Below are 13,177 nucleotides of genomic sequence, written 5' to 3'. Positions count from 1 at the left end.
GAGGAAGGAGCCGTGGTTCAAAGCCAAAACACGACCGATTCCAAAGTGGCCGGCCGTGGGAGAGGTGGGAAGAAGACATGTTTGCATAATCTAATAACCTGACGGACAGAGCCTCTAGAACAATCATCTGGATTGCCTCTTGATGCTTTCTTCTTCATGCCTTTAGCGTGTAGATAAGAGGCTGTTCATGTTTGCATCTATTTCTTCGGTATGAACCGTCACACAGACTTTAAAACAGCTCAAACTATGTCGTGTGCTCTTTCTTCTCGATCACATCAAATGTTTTGTTTTCAATCAATGACAAACGTGTAGCTGTTAAACAAGATTGCAGGTGATAGAACATGATTTAGAAACTGACATTTGAGTCCATCTAGCTCTTTGTGTTCGCTGACTGGCCTTGGCGAAAGAGTGCTTTTTAATTTTATTTATTTAGCGTCTCTTCTGGGACATGTCTCCATGCTTTAATGTTCAAAAAGCTCTTTACTTTTCTCATACTGCCTGTGCTGTCTTTTCACCCTCTGTCTGAAACCAGAGCTGCTCTGATTGGTTAGCTGTTGTGATTGGTCCACCAGCTTAGAGATGTCCCGCCCCTTAGCCTATCACGTACAATGTGCTCAAGCTTAGAGCTAGTGCTCCATTGTGATGTCCTTTTGTTCCATAACTTTGTGATTTTAGCCTTTGCAGACCATTTACATGCACACAAATCTATATAACACACTACCGGAAAGGGAAAAACCTCAAAAAGCATACTATGACCTCTTTGCAACTCTCTTTTCCCCAACACCCTTCAGTTCAATGAGCTAGCTAATGCATGAATGCCAGTGTGGAAAGAGCACACAACAGTGAAATGACACAAAGTGCCTTTTGTATCTTATTTTTCTATTTAATGACCAATTCATCTGGCTCTCATGAATGAAAGCGACATACAGTAAAGTGGCTTCTTGCTAGAGTATTCTTCCATTTTCTTTTTTGGAAAGTACTCTCACTCGTCTCAGTTAATATCTCTATGCTCCCAATGTTCCACTTGGTTCCAGGAGGGGAATGAGTTAGCAGACCCCCTGCATCGCTGTCGCCTTCATTCTGCCTCTCCTCTCCGCCTGACCTCCACACCCACTCGTTAGTGACAGAGAAATTTAGTGTCTGGATTTATTAGTAATTTAATTAGCGTGGAGCAAAAGGTCACGCACGCTGCGATGGTTGCACATGTGCCAAGGAGAGAGTTATTTTGCTAATTGAGCACAAACTGGACGGACAGCTGGAGGTCAGGCATCAGTCCGATGGGGAGATGTTGAATTAGCCGGATTCTCCCTCACCTCTCTTTCAGGTCGTCGCTTACGCTGAGCCTTTTCAGGGACAGGCCATTTTTAGTCAAGATAATCTAGATATACATAATAAAAAGTGGTATTGGATTGAAGTCAGGACATCAGATTTGCAAGGAGATCAAACTATGATTTGACTGGAGCTGTGTGTGTGTGTGTGTGTGTGTGTGTGTGTGTGTGTGTGTGTGTGTGTGTGTGTGTGTGTGTGTGTGTGTGTGTGTGTGTGTGTGTGTGTGTGTGTGTGTGTGTGTGTGTGTGTGTGTGTGTGTGTGTCGCGTGCTGCGGACCACACTGCAGGACTGGCCGCTCAGGAATATTGCATGTAATTGAAACTGAACGGTACATTGAATTGGCTCCACTTTCTTAGATATAATCGTAAAGGGAAGTACCAAAGCGCCTTCCATGAAACGGAGGCAGTAAAATCAGAGGATGCACATGACATGGACTGAACTTCATAATTCAGTGTGATCCTGTTCTACGAAGTCTGGCACACAGTCTAAGAAATCACAGTTATATACACAGTATGAGGTAATGTCCCTTTCCTCCACATTTTCACAGATTTCCTGTTAGGTTCTGGTGTTTTCTTCAGCTTCCCCACCTGAACGTGTAAATATTTGTTTACTATGTGTGAACAACATTTTTCTCCCATCGTAAGTGCTAACCTTGATCAGAAACTGTTAATGACTTTATTCTCTCCTCTTTACAGGAGGGCATCACAAGCCTTTTCATTTTCTTTGCTCCAGTTTTCATAATTTCTCCAAAATGTATTCATTAAACATACTATTCTGGGGTAATGGTGACTTCTAATCACATTGCTAAGGCCACTGCTTCGATATAATGAACATTTATATTTATACCTATTATTTTTACCCGCCCAGCTGTCATACCAAATTGACAAGCCTTAGCAGATGGCTCAGTAACACATACAGCTAGTCTTTAAACCGCCTGAGCTTCACGACTGCAGTTAAAAGAAGTAGTCAGAAAACATGGAGACGATCTCAGTGATAACCTGTCAGAGATACAGGAAAAAACGACACAATGAAAAAAAAGAATATACTTTATCTGCACTGTCCCTTTGCTGTAACAGTATACATTTCCCCAATTTGGGAGAAATGAAAGATTTCAGATTGGGATTTATTGGGTTTTTGCCTGCAGCTAACCATTCAATAATCCATTTATGCTTTTTAATCAGTGTTTTTAAATGTCATTTTTTTATTGTGATTCTGCTGCACTATTTCTTTAAGCTCTAAAGTTTTTATTTTTGTAAAGCACAGTGAATTGCCTTATGTTGAATGGGTATTATATGCTTGCCTTGCCTTTTTTGTTTTTTGATCAACCACTTTGTGTTGTCCATCATAATTTCAAGCTCAAGTTAACATTGCAAAATAGCTTGTTTATCAGTCGGACGAAATGTTCAAAAACCTAGAAATACATTATATATAAACATATATATATTTACAATCCAATCGATAACATAGCATAGTTTAGACACTTTAATACAATCATAAACACTCAAAGGTCAGGCACTGTGGATAATTGTGGACTAACAAAGGTATTTCATGGCAAAAAAATCAGGGCCAACTTAATAATATAAAAAATTGAAACATTACGGCACAACAGGAGAACTTTAAGGAGTTCACAGACCTTTCCATCAATTTGGAAGTATTACGGCCCAAAGTCAACATCCAACAACCATATGCATCAACACTGAAGAAGTACACTGTTTTCCAAATCACTGGTATAAGTGTCTGATCAAAACCAAATAAATAAAAAGTGTAACGACGACAATTCCTGGCCCTAATGACCAGTCTTACTATGTAAATGTGGCAGCACAGAAAAATTGCTGACCAAGCAAGCGATGCTGTATAAATACTTTGACTCAGCAGACCGTCTGGAACAACAGCACGCCTTTAGAGATGTTCTGCATCCCCCTAAACAATAAGACTTGGTTATTTCTCACAGGATTAGGTTTATAAAGCTTTTTTTGAATTACTTTAACATAAATCAAATCGTGCTCACTGCCTACAGTATGCATATGAAATGTTCCACCTCTTTGGCAACATAGCCTTCTTTCCTGTCATGCAATAAAGCGCATTTTAATTTTAATTTGGGAAAGGGAGAACAAAATGGAGAGAAAATAAAGATTAAGAGAAGGGGAGAACATTGCAGAGAAGGAGAAAGCAATGAAAGAGGAGGGACTCAGAGAGGGGGAATAAGGTGGAGAGGACAGAGGAAAGGTGTAGAAACAGGAAGATAGCAGGGAGGACAGAGGGGTGTAAAAGGAGAGAGGAAAGGAAGGAGGTGGGACTGACAACAGCGGAAAAAAGTGAGTAAATACTCCCTCTCCCCTTTCATCTGCAGGCTTAAAGGCTTAATCAGCTGCCTTTGAGTGTGTGTGCTCCCCTGTGTGCATGTGTATGCTCCCCTGTGTGTGTGTGTGTGTGTGTGTGTGTGTGTGTGTGTGTGTGTGTGTGTGTGTGTGTGTGTGTGTGTGTGTGTGTGTGTGTGTGTGTGCGTGCAAGAAAGGCAAACTGCTGCTGCTGTTGTTCATAAGTCAACCACCAGATGGCAGCATACACTCACAATTTCATTCCTGTGCATTTGAAGTGTAATTTAGTACAAGGCCTTGCACTGCGGCAGGATGCTGAAACAGGGAAGCTAACTTTTAGTAGTTAGTTAGTTTCCATTTTGCTTTTCCTTTTATAAACCTGTTTGTACAAAATGTATACTTATGCTAGTAAATGTGAATCTCTTCCCAATTAGAAACCTCCAAGACACTTACATTAGAAAGAAGAAGACATACTTTATTAATCCCTTACGGAAAGATGTCTTTCTCCATTCTGATGTGTTTGCACACATTACGCAGACAATGTAGAAACAGTCACATTGTGCTCATTTACTGCTCAACACTAACAATTCCAGATTTGAAAGGAAAATTGGCCATACTATAGTCACTCCTCCCATTTTCATCGAAGATCAATGCCATCAATGCTTTTGTATAAACACTTAACAGACCTTCTGAAATCCTGCCTGACTTACTGACAGCGTTTCAGTTGTCAGCTGTCCTGTGAGTGCAGACTCCTTCAGAAAGTCTACAAGAACTTCTCAATGTCCAACGTGATGTACGTCTGTGATGCAGGCTGTAGACAGCGTGACAAACAGAGATTACTCTGTGTCCGCCAGACGGTTATCATAGCCGCTTCATCATGGCCTCTGTAACAAAGACTGACTCTGTTCGGCTCATCACCACCCTGACTTCAACCTGATGCTTCTGCCCCCCCGTGCTGAAAGCAACACATATAAGCACTGTGGATAAGGGTAAGACTTATCCAGACTTATTTGTTAAATGGTTATTATGACCATATCATATTTTGCCAACTTAAAGTGACAGCATTTGATATTTTTGTGCCATTATTCAGTATCATTTTCAACCTCTCAGGGAGTTAAAGCTTCTAAAACTGTATTTTGATCCTATTGTGATTCTTAAAATAGCCAAATCCATATTGAAAGGACGTTTTGGGGGGGAGTGGCAGCTTGTTGAGACTCGTTGAGGCAGGTCGTTGCTTAGGATTAATAGAAGGCAGAGAAAAAGCATATCAAAAAACACTAGAATTATTCTTTAAGGCAGATATTTCATTTAGTATAACAAGAAACAACCTTTGTACTTGTGATAAGGTGGCATTCTGTGATATCAGAATGACAAATGGGGCATTTTAAACACCTTGTTCCAACTTTTACGAGATATATTCAGCCTATGAGTAATGGTCCAGAATTCGGTTCAAGCCATCTTTGAGTGTGCCGATGTAAACAAGGCCGCTTCCTGCTGTTCCATAGTCAATGAGCTGTTTGTCAGCTAGCCATAGATTAGCTGTCCCAGACAGTGGAGCCAACAGTGAAACAAATGGAGCCGAGACAGATGCGAGCTCTCGCTGCCATCCTTCACTGTCAGTGCGGCCCGATTTAACATCCAGCGCTCTAACGCAACATCTCACAACATGGAGGATGGCATCCAAGAGGTGTGCCAGCTGCCCGGTGAATGACACTAACGGAGGTGGGAGGGGACTACTGGCACATTAGAAGAAGGGGAAGTGGCACCATGTTTTTCTTCTTCTCACACTTATTGTATTTGCACTATTTTAGCTGAGTGGTCCAAAACAAGAGGGATTGTGTTTTCTTAACGGACTCACGCAAACTCAGTATTTGTTTTCCCATATTGAATTTCTCCAACAAAACAGATGCCTGCCTCTGGATATGTTCATCCATTAGAGACCATCAGGTTTAGAGTTACAACAGTTACTCCATTCATCAATTTGTTTGAATGACAGAGAATCAACCAGCAAGAATTGTAAAAATTGATCAATCACTTGTTTTTTTTTTATAATAACAAACGTTTCCTTCTGTTAGCTTCTCATTTGTTATAAGCTGCTGCTTTCTTTCTACTGCTAGTCCATCAATAATTCATATGTTTTGGAGTTTTGTTCAGAGAAAATAAATTACTTGCAGACATTAATGTACCGTGCGTTCAATTTGCAGACTAAATGATACATTCTTTAATCAAGAACATTATAACAATAGTAAAAGAGGGTGGAAATAATTAATAGAAGTAGCCCATATTTAGAAGGCTGTGCTCTTATTTGATTAACATCTTACTTGATGAAAATCAAACATTAATTAAAACATGTTGAACCATTAGGTATTCAACACTTATTTTATAAAAAAGATTTTCTCTTTTGGGGACATGGGAAAAAATGATATCTTGTCTTGATGTTAATGCACTCTTGAGTATGCATGTGGTGAGCATAATAGAAGTAACTTTGCAGAAGCAAGACATCCAATTATTCTATTAAAGAGTGCTAGTTGCTCTAATTTCTCAAAACACAACACATCTATTGCAAATCTGTTTAATCACTTTCTTTTTCCACAGAGGATTCTTTACAGCATTACTCTGAAAAGTGGTTGAATCTAAAAACAAAGCAATGATACATGGCTCGCAGCTAAAATGTGCTTTTGCAGTTGTCAAGATGAGGCTCACCTTCTCTGCTTTGGGTGCGTGGGAGGGGCCCGGCGATGGCGGCTGGAGGGGATTGGCTGGGTCGCCGTTGAGGAGCACCGCTGACACGTTGGGAGGCGTGAGGCAGGACAGAGGGGAGGAGAGCGGGAGGAGGGGCCTCGAGGCGGGCGAAGAGAGAGGGGAGGGCCCTAGGCAGGGTCCCGGAGACACCATGGAGTGAGGACGACCCGATTGGCCAGGGCAGCGCGAGGGGGAGGAGCTCTGAGGACGCAGCGGGGAGAGAGCCACTGTGGGACGCTCCGGGCTGCCAGCTGGTGGACTGTGGACTAAAACAGAAAAAAAACTTGTTGTTATTAATGTAAAAACTGATTATAAATGCAGTTATTTCGTTCCTGAGTGAGTCCATGCCAATGTTTTGGGAGCTCTCAATATCTGAAGAGAGATATGATATCAAAATAATCCTTCAAAAGCCACATTTATGCAGACTTTAGGTTACAGAGAGATTCTCTTTCTGAAAAGGTTTACTGGGTAGAGCAACATTAATTAACACCCATTATTCGTTTATGCGTTAAGGCTTTAGGATAACATAGGAAAAGGCTGCTGAAAATAATGAGAAGTTAAAATGTACTACAGTATTTATGACATTTCGAAAAGAAAGCACATAAAATAAATGAATAACTAAACTGAAAATGTGTAGGTGGAAGCTTAAGCTTCTAAAGCCTACAATTGTATCATATCGTATTAGAATAAACAAACTCTTTCACTACAAGGTTTACACAGACAAACAAAAAGATTAACAATTGTTTTACTTATTTTAATTATGCTAATTTCACCCCACATTCCTTATTTGTTGTCACAACTACACCAAGTTAACACCTTTGACAGATATCACTTTTAAGTCTTCCAACCTTTGTTTTTCTAAACATGCCTATCCCCATATGTCATATTAAGTTCATTATCTATGAGTATCTTGTTTAAAAGTTTGGAGTCTTCAATTCTCCTACATAGTCCATTTCTTACTCTGAATAAAACTCACAAACACCAGGTAAACAGCCCAACCTGGGATAATAAGGTTGAATAATTCAAACCCCATCCCTAAAACATTTGAATATGTGGAGCACTGTGAATAATCTAAGCTTAATTCGAGCACCCTAAATTCTGAACAAACCCCATCAGGAAAATAAACTGTCTGAGATGTCCTGAGTTTTGGATCACTTTTCCCAGCGTTCAATTTGTATGAGGTCATTTGCTTCTCATGAGGATAAAGTACACACATACACACACACAGGCATAGATGCTCAAAAACACACACTAGCCACCTGTTCTTCCACACTGCAGTACTTAGGCAGACATCCACAGAGAGGCTCACTGGTCATGTGATAAAACCACTAAGCGCTAGAACTATGCACATACTTTATTTTGTAATGGAGACCAGATGTGTGTCTGTTTGTGTGTATGTGAGAGTGAGAGAGAAAAACAGAGAGGGGAAAGGAAGCTCTGTCATTACGCCTCCATAAAACAAAAAGCAAGCACAGTGATGTCATTCAGCTGCGCGTACAGGAAATATGTGTGCTCACTGTGCACATGCCTGTGTGTGCGTGTGTGTGTGTTATTCTTGGCAGTGTTCTCACAGTGTGTACTTGTCAGCGTCCCAAAGAAACGGTCACCATTATTTTCTCAGAAGGAGAAAGAAAACATACAAAGGGAAGAGAGAAAGGGGTTCTGGAGAGATGAATAGACTCTGAGTGGAGAACAAGGCGGGTATGATCTGGACCTTGTTCACAAATAGGTGTGTGTGTCCCGTTTGTGATTGTGTGTGTGTGTGTGTGTGTGTGTGTGTGTGTGTGTGTGTGTGTGTGTGTGTGTGTGTGTGTGTGTTTGTGTGTGTGTGTGTGTGTGCATAAGCAATACCACTGCACGATCAGATCTCTGTTTTGTGCCGACTGTATGTGCACAGTTTCAGTGCATTCTGCAGTTGTGTTGAATAATTCTGCTCCCAGTTACAGCATGTTGTTATAGCTGTTCTGCTACAGAGGCTTATGTTCAGCAATGATTCAGTGGGTTCGTATTGTGCAGAGGAAAGATGGAGTGAGCATGTATGATGTTCATAGAACAATATCATAGGGTTTTTTCCAAGCAAAATTGTTTGCAGCATGAAGGCTCTTTGTTTTCAATTGTCCCCTCACAACAAGAATACACCTGTTCCCTTTTTGCTCTCACTGTTTGAATGATTGTTTTGCGTTTTCTTCTCCATTCTGTGTTTTTGAACAGTCAAAAGACAGGCATGTTTGGGCTGCTGGGGCCTACAGTGGATTAAGGCTCTGACAATATAATTGCAATTCCCCCCAAAATCTCTTTCCCCTAATCACCTTTCTCCTGTGTCTACTTTATTGTTAAGGCAAAAATGTCTGAAATCAATTAATCACAAGATCTGATGAATAATATAAAGATACTCAAAATGAGTAGGTCTTTGTGGAAGTGTCAGTGTGTCTTTATAAGCGCTGTGATGCTTTGATGGGTGAATCAATGGAAAAAAGTTAGAGATGATCAAACAGATGATGTGCATATGACTGATTTATCAATATTTAATTGATATATGATAAATATACTTATGGCTTGTACTTTTGGTGTGTTTTGCAATGAGATTCTCAACTATCTTTTATGATCTTAATGTGCACTTTTGGCCATGTTCTGAATGTCACTAACTGGTTCTTTCTTTAGTTCTGATTCCTTTTCACTAACAGCATGATGGAACCAGAGGTTAAATAGTCTGCTGTTAACATAAACCTGCACAGTTTTACATGGTGCAGAGGCTACTTGAATTAATGATTGATCAATATTCTATTATTCTGTAAACACAGACTAAGGGGATAAAATGCTGCGACGACCCAAATTATCTGCACTCTGCTCCTTAAAGCCTGGAGGCTGCTGAGCAGTCTTATCGCGCGCCGTGATATTGCCGAGCATGACATGAAAAATAGCAGAGATGTGAGTAAATTCCTTCCACTTGCTTAACATTTCTCTGGAGGGTGCAACAAGAAACGGCTCTCCTTTCTCATGATGTCATACTGTGAGTCTTTAACGTGGCTGCTTCTGTTGCAGGATGTTTGTTTCACACGTAGATATCTCAACTTCTATTTGAGTGCAGTTTTGGAAAGGAAAACTATACATAGCTTATTTACTATGTAAGGTTGTGATTATGTTATGTCCTAAATAATCAGTAAACATGTGATTGGATTGACCAATACATAGAAACAAAACCGAACCTTCTGAATGTTTCATGGATCCAGTGCTTAATGATTAAAGCCCATTTTGTGTGTTTCTAACATGTGTTTGTCTGTGTGTGTGTGTGTGTGTGTGTGTGTGTGTGTGTGTGTGTGTGTGTGTGTGTGTGTGTGTGTGTGTGTGTGTGTGTGTGTGTGTGTGTGTGTGTGTGTGTGTGTGTGTGTGTGTGTGTGTGTGTGTGTGTGTGTGTGTGTGTGTGTGTGTGTGTGTGTGTGTTTGTGCTTACCCAGCTGCATTGAGGTGCGGGCCTGGTTGGCTGTGTGCTGGCTGGAGCGCAGGCAGTTCTTCAGCTGGGCGGCGGCAGTTTGTGGAGAGGAGGCGGGACTGGCAACAGAGTTTACTAGTGGGGTGGAGGGACGCGAAGAAGAGGGCCCCGGGGAGCCTGGGGACGAAGGGGCAGAGTGTCTACTGCACCCGCTACCTCCTCCTCCTCCTCCTCCTCCTCCTCCTCCACCCACTGGACTGGATACAGACGACCGAGAAGATCCAACTCCAAACGGAGCCCTACGGGAGACAGAGGAGTGAGGCTTGTCATTGAGTGTTTCACATGTTTTTTTTAATCTAATTATATGTCACCAAAAGTGATATTGCTTTAGGAATAAGGGTCTTTCTGTCATACCAATTAATGTGTCATGTCTTTTTTCTCCATAATTACTTTCTCTCACAACTAAATACCAGAACAAACTGAGTTTACTGCTGATTAGCTATTGTTGTCATGCTAACAAGCTAAATAAGGCTTCATTATACTTGTTTGTGGTGTTAGCATTTAGCTCAATCAAACTCTATGAAGCTGTGCCTGAGTACAGCCTCATAGAGTTTTGTTTAGTAAGAAATGTTAATAGCCAGTGTTTTGTCCATAATGGCAGACCAGGAGGTGCAAACGGGGCCATTATCCTCTGTCAAAGTGAGTGATTTCAGAGCTATTATCTGACTGGTGGATCAGCACGACTTAATGTCCAACTGTAACACATATGGAGCTGCAGGCTGCTCGAGGTCCTCTCTGCAGAGTGCTGAATGGCAGAACAGTGAGCCCAACATTATTGACTCGTATTCACACTCTTATGGCCGCCCATCGACTTCCTGTCACACACATACAGAGTTATGGCTTTCTCTGCGTGTGTACAGCATGTGTGTGTGTACCAACAGAAACATCAGTTATTCACACACTCTTTGCCTATCAAGTGTGTTTGGCTCGCTCGTAAAGTCCCATACGGGTGTTTTTTGCTGCTATCAGTAAGTTCTTACTACAGTATTTTACAAAAGGGAAAAAAATCAACCTTTACACCAATAGCGCATCTTGCCAGAGTTCAAAATCCTCATGAACAGCATTTATGCATTATGAAACCCAATCATTTATCAAGAAATATCAAATTAATTCAGGAAAACTATGATAGAAATGCATTCAGGAATCTTGCATGTTTGTTTCAATCATGACATTCAATTCCACAACATATATGCAGTGAACCTTCTGGATCCGCACCATTCTGGTTTCAAGGCAGGTCACTCAACAGAAACTGTTCTCCTTGCTGTCTCTGAGGAACTGCAAACTGCTAAAGCAGCATCCCTCTCCTCTGTCATCATCCTTCTGAGCTGTCTGCTGCATTCGACACGGTGAACCATCAGATCCTCCTTCGCACTCTCCAAGAACTTGGAGTTTCAGGCACTGCACTTTCCCTCCTCACCTCATACCTCAAAGACAGGTACCTACAGGGTAACTTGGAGAGGGTCCGAGTCCGACCCTTGTCAATTAACTACAGGGGTCCCTCAGGGCTCTGTTCTTGGTCCCCTCCTCTTTTCCTTGTACGCAAACTCGCTCGGGTCTGTCATTAGCCCGCATGGTTTTTCATACCACTGCTACGCTGACGACATCCAATTAATTCTGTCCTTTACCCGCTCAGAGACCCAGGTCGTCGCACGCATCTCTGCTTGTCTAGCTGACATCTCTCAGTGGATGTCTGCTCATCACCTCAAGCTCAACCTTGACAAGACTGAACTGCTTTTCCTTCCGGGAAAAGATTGTCCCACTCTTGACCTAACAATCAACATCGGCACCTCTGTTGTTTCCCCGACTCAGACTGCAAGGAATCTGGGTGTGACCCTAGATAACAAACTGTCCTTCACTGCAAACATTGCTGCAACAACCCGCTGCTGCAGATACACGCTTTACAACATCAGGAGAATACGTCCCCAGCTGACCCAGAAAGCGACGCAGGTTCTGGTCCAGGCTCTCGTCATCTCACGCCTAGACTACAGCAACTCCCTCCTGGCTGGTCTACCTGCATGTGCCATCCGACCTCTGCAGCTCATCCAGAATGCAGCGGCTCGTCTGGTCTTCAACCTTCCAAAATTCTCCCACNTGTGTGGGTTGTGTGTGTGTGTGGGTGTTGGTGGTGTGGTGTGTGTGTGTGTTGTGTGGTGGTGGTGTGTGCGTACATGTTTTGTGTTTTGTGTGTGTGGTGTGTGTTGTGTGTTGTGTGTGTGTGTGGTGTGTGTGGTTGGGTGGTGGTGTGGTGGTGTGTGTGTAGTGTGTGTGTGTGTGTGTGGTGGTGTGTGTGTGTGTGATGGTGTGAGTGTGTGTGTGTGTGTGGTGGTGTACGTGTGTTGTGTGGTTATGTTGTCGTGGTGTGTGTGTTTTATGTGTCCTGGTTGGTGTGTGTGTGTGTTGTGTGTGTGTGTGTGTGGTGGGGGGTTACATAGTGGTGTTGGTGTTGTGTGTGTGTGTGTGTGTGGTGTGGTTGGTGTTGGGTTGGGGGGGGGGGGGGGTGTGTGTGTTGTACATTCCTGTTTTTTTTACTTCTTGCAATTCGTTCTCAATGTTGTTCCAATGAAACTGTCACCCTGTCAGGTGCGTGACTTCAGAACTGATGAAAACACTCACACCCATAAACACACTTGGGGACTCTTTTGTCTTTGGGGATTGTGTTGGTATGCATTCAGAATCATTTTCCTTGGAATATGACGTGTCTTTCTTTAATGCAGTAACCCACAACGAGCACCTACATCTCAGAGCTTGATGTGTCCCTGAATGCAGCTGAGGAGCAAATGCTCCAATCACATGGCTTCAACAAAATCAATGTCAATCTGAACAAAGGAGGAAATGCCATCTACCTTTGGTCCAAACGTGGGTCAGAATAGCCTTAAAGAAACAACCCACTCGGTGGTACCGAGAGTCATGTATCTGAACCAATTAAAGAATTACTTATGGGTTGAACTCAAATTCAACTTAACATTAGAACTAAAGTCAGTCACAATTGGACGTGCACGGATCAGAATCTAAGCAATACACCATTTCCCCAGCTCTGTAATGAAAAGGATATCAAGATCAGGTACATGACGGGAGAGTTAAAACACCCAACATGCACACTTATCTTATTCTAGTAGAGATTAGAGGACAGGTCTAATGTCGTGAACAAATATATCAAGTCAAAGTTATTTAGTTATGATATCTTATGTACCCCATTTCATTTAATAATGAATCTTGAATTACTAATAACTCTAAAGAAGCCAACAATATACAATGTGGATTAAAGTGAACACTTATCCACAGTGTGTGTGTGTGTGT

The 13,177-nt window shown here is 41.9% G+C and overlaps 1 protein-coding gene across 1 annotated transcript in view; it reads right to left on the bottom strand.

Moving 5' to 3' along the window:
• Positions 1-6,351: 6,351 nt before the first annotated feature.
• The window catches only part of sh3rf1 (SH3 domain containing ring finger 1), a gene marked incomplete at its 3' end in the record, with an annotated part of 24,208 nt that continues 17,382 nt past the window's right edge, over positions 6,352-13,177 (bottom strand). Inside the window, exons 7-8 of the mRNA XM_010786573.1 lie at positions 9,842-10,119; positions 6,352-6,656 (exon numbers count right to left, since the gene is read on the bottom strand). Coding sequence (XP_010784875.1) covers positions 6,352-6,656; positions 9,842-10,119 — 583 coding nt within the window. The remainder of the gene's footprint in view (positions 6,657-9,841; positions 10,120-13,177) is intronic.

This window comes from Notothenia coriiceps, unplaced genomic scaffold, assembly GCF_000735185.1.
Source record: "Notothenia coriiceps isolate Sejong01 unplaced genomic scaffold, NC01 NC01_scaffold00029315, whole genome shotgun sequence".
Taxonomy (NCBI): domain Eukaryota; kingdom Metazoa; phylum Chordata; class Actinopteri; order Perciformes; family Nototheniidae; genus Notothenia; species Notothenia coriiceps.
This window is presented reverse-complemented; position numbering and strand designations above follow the sequence as displayed.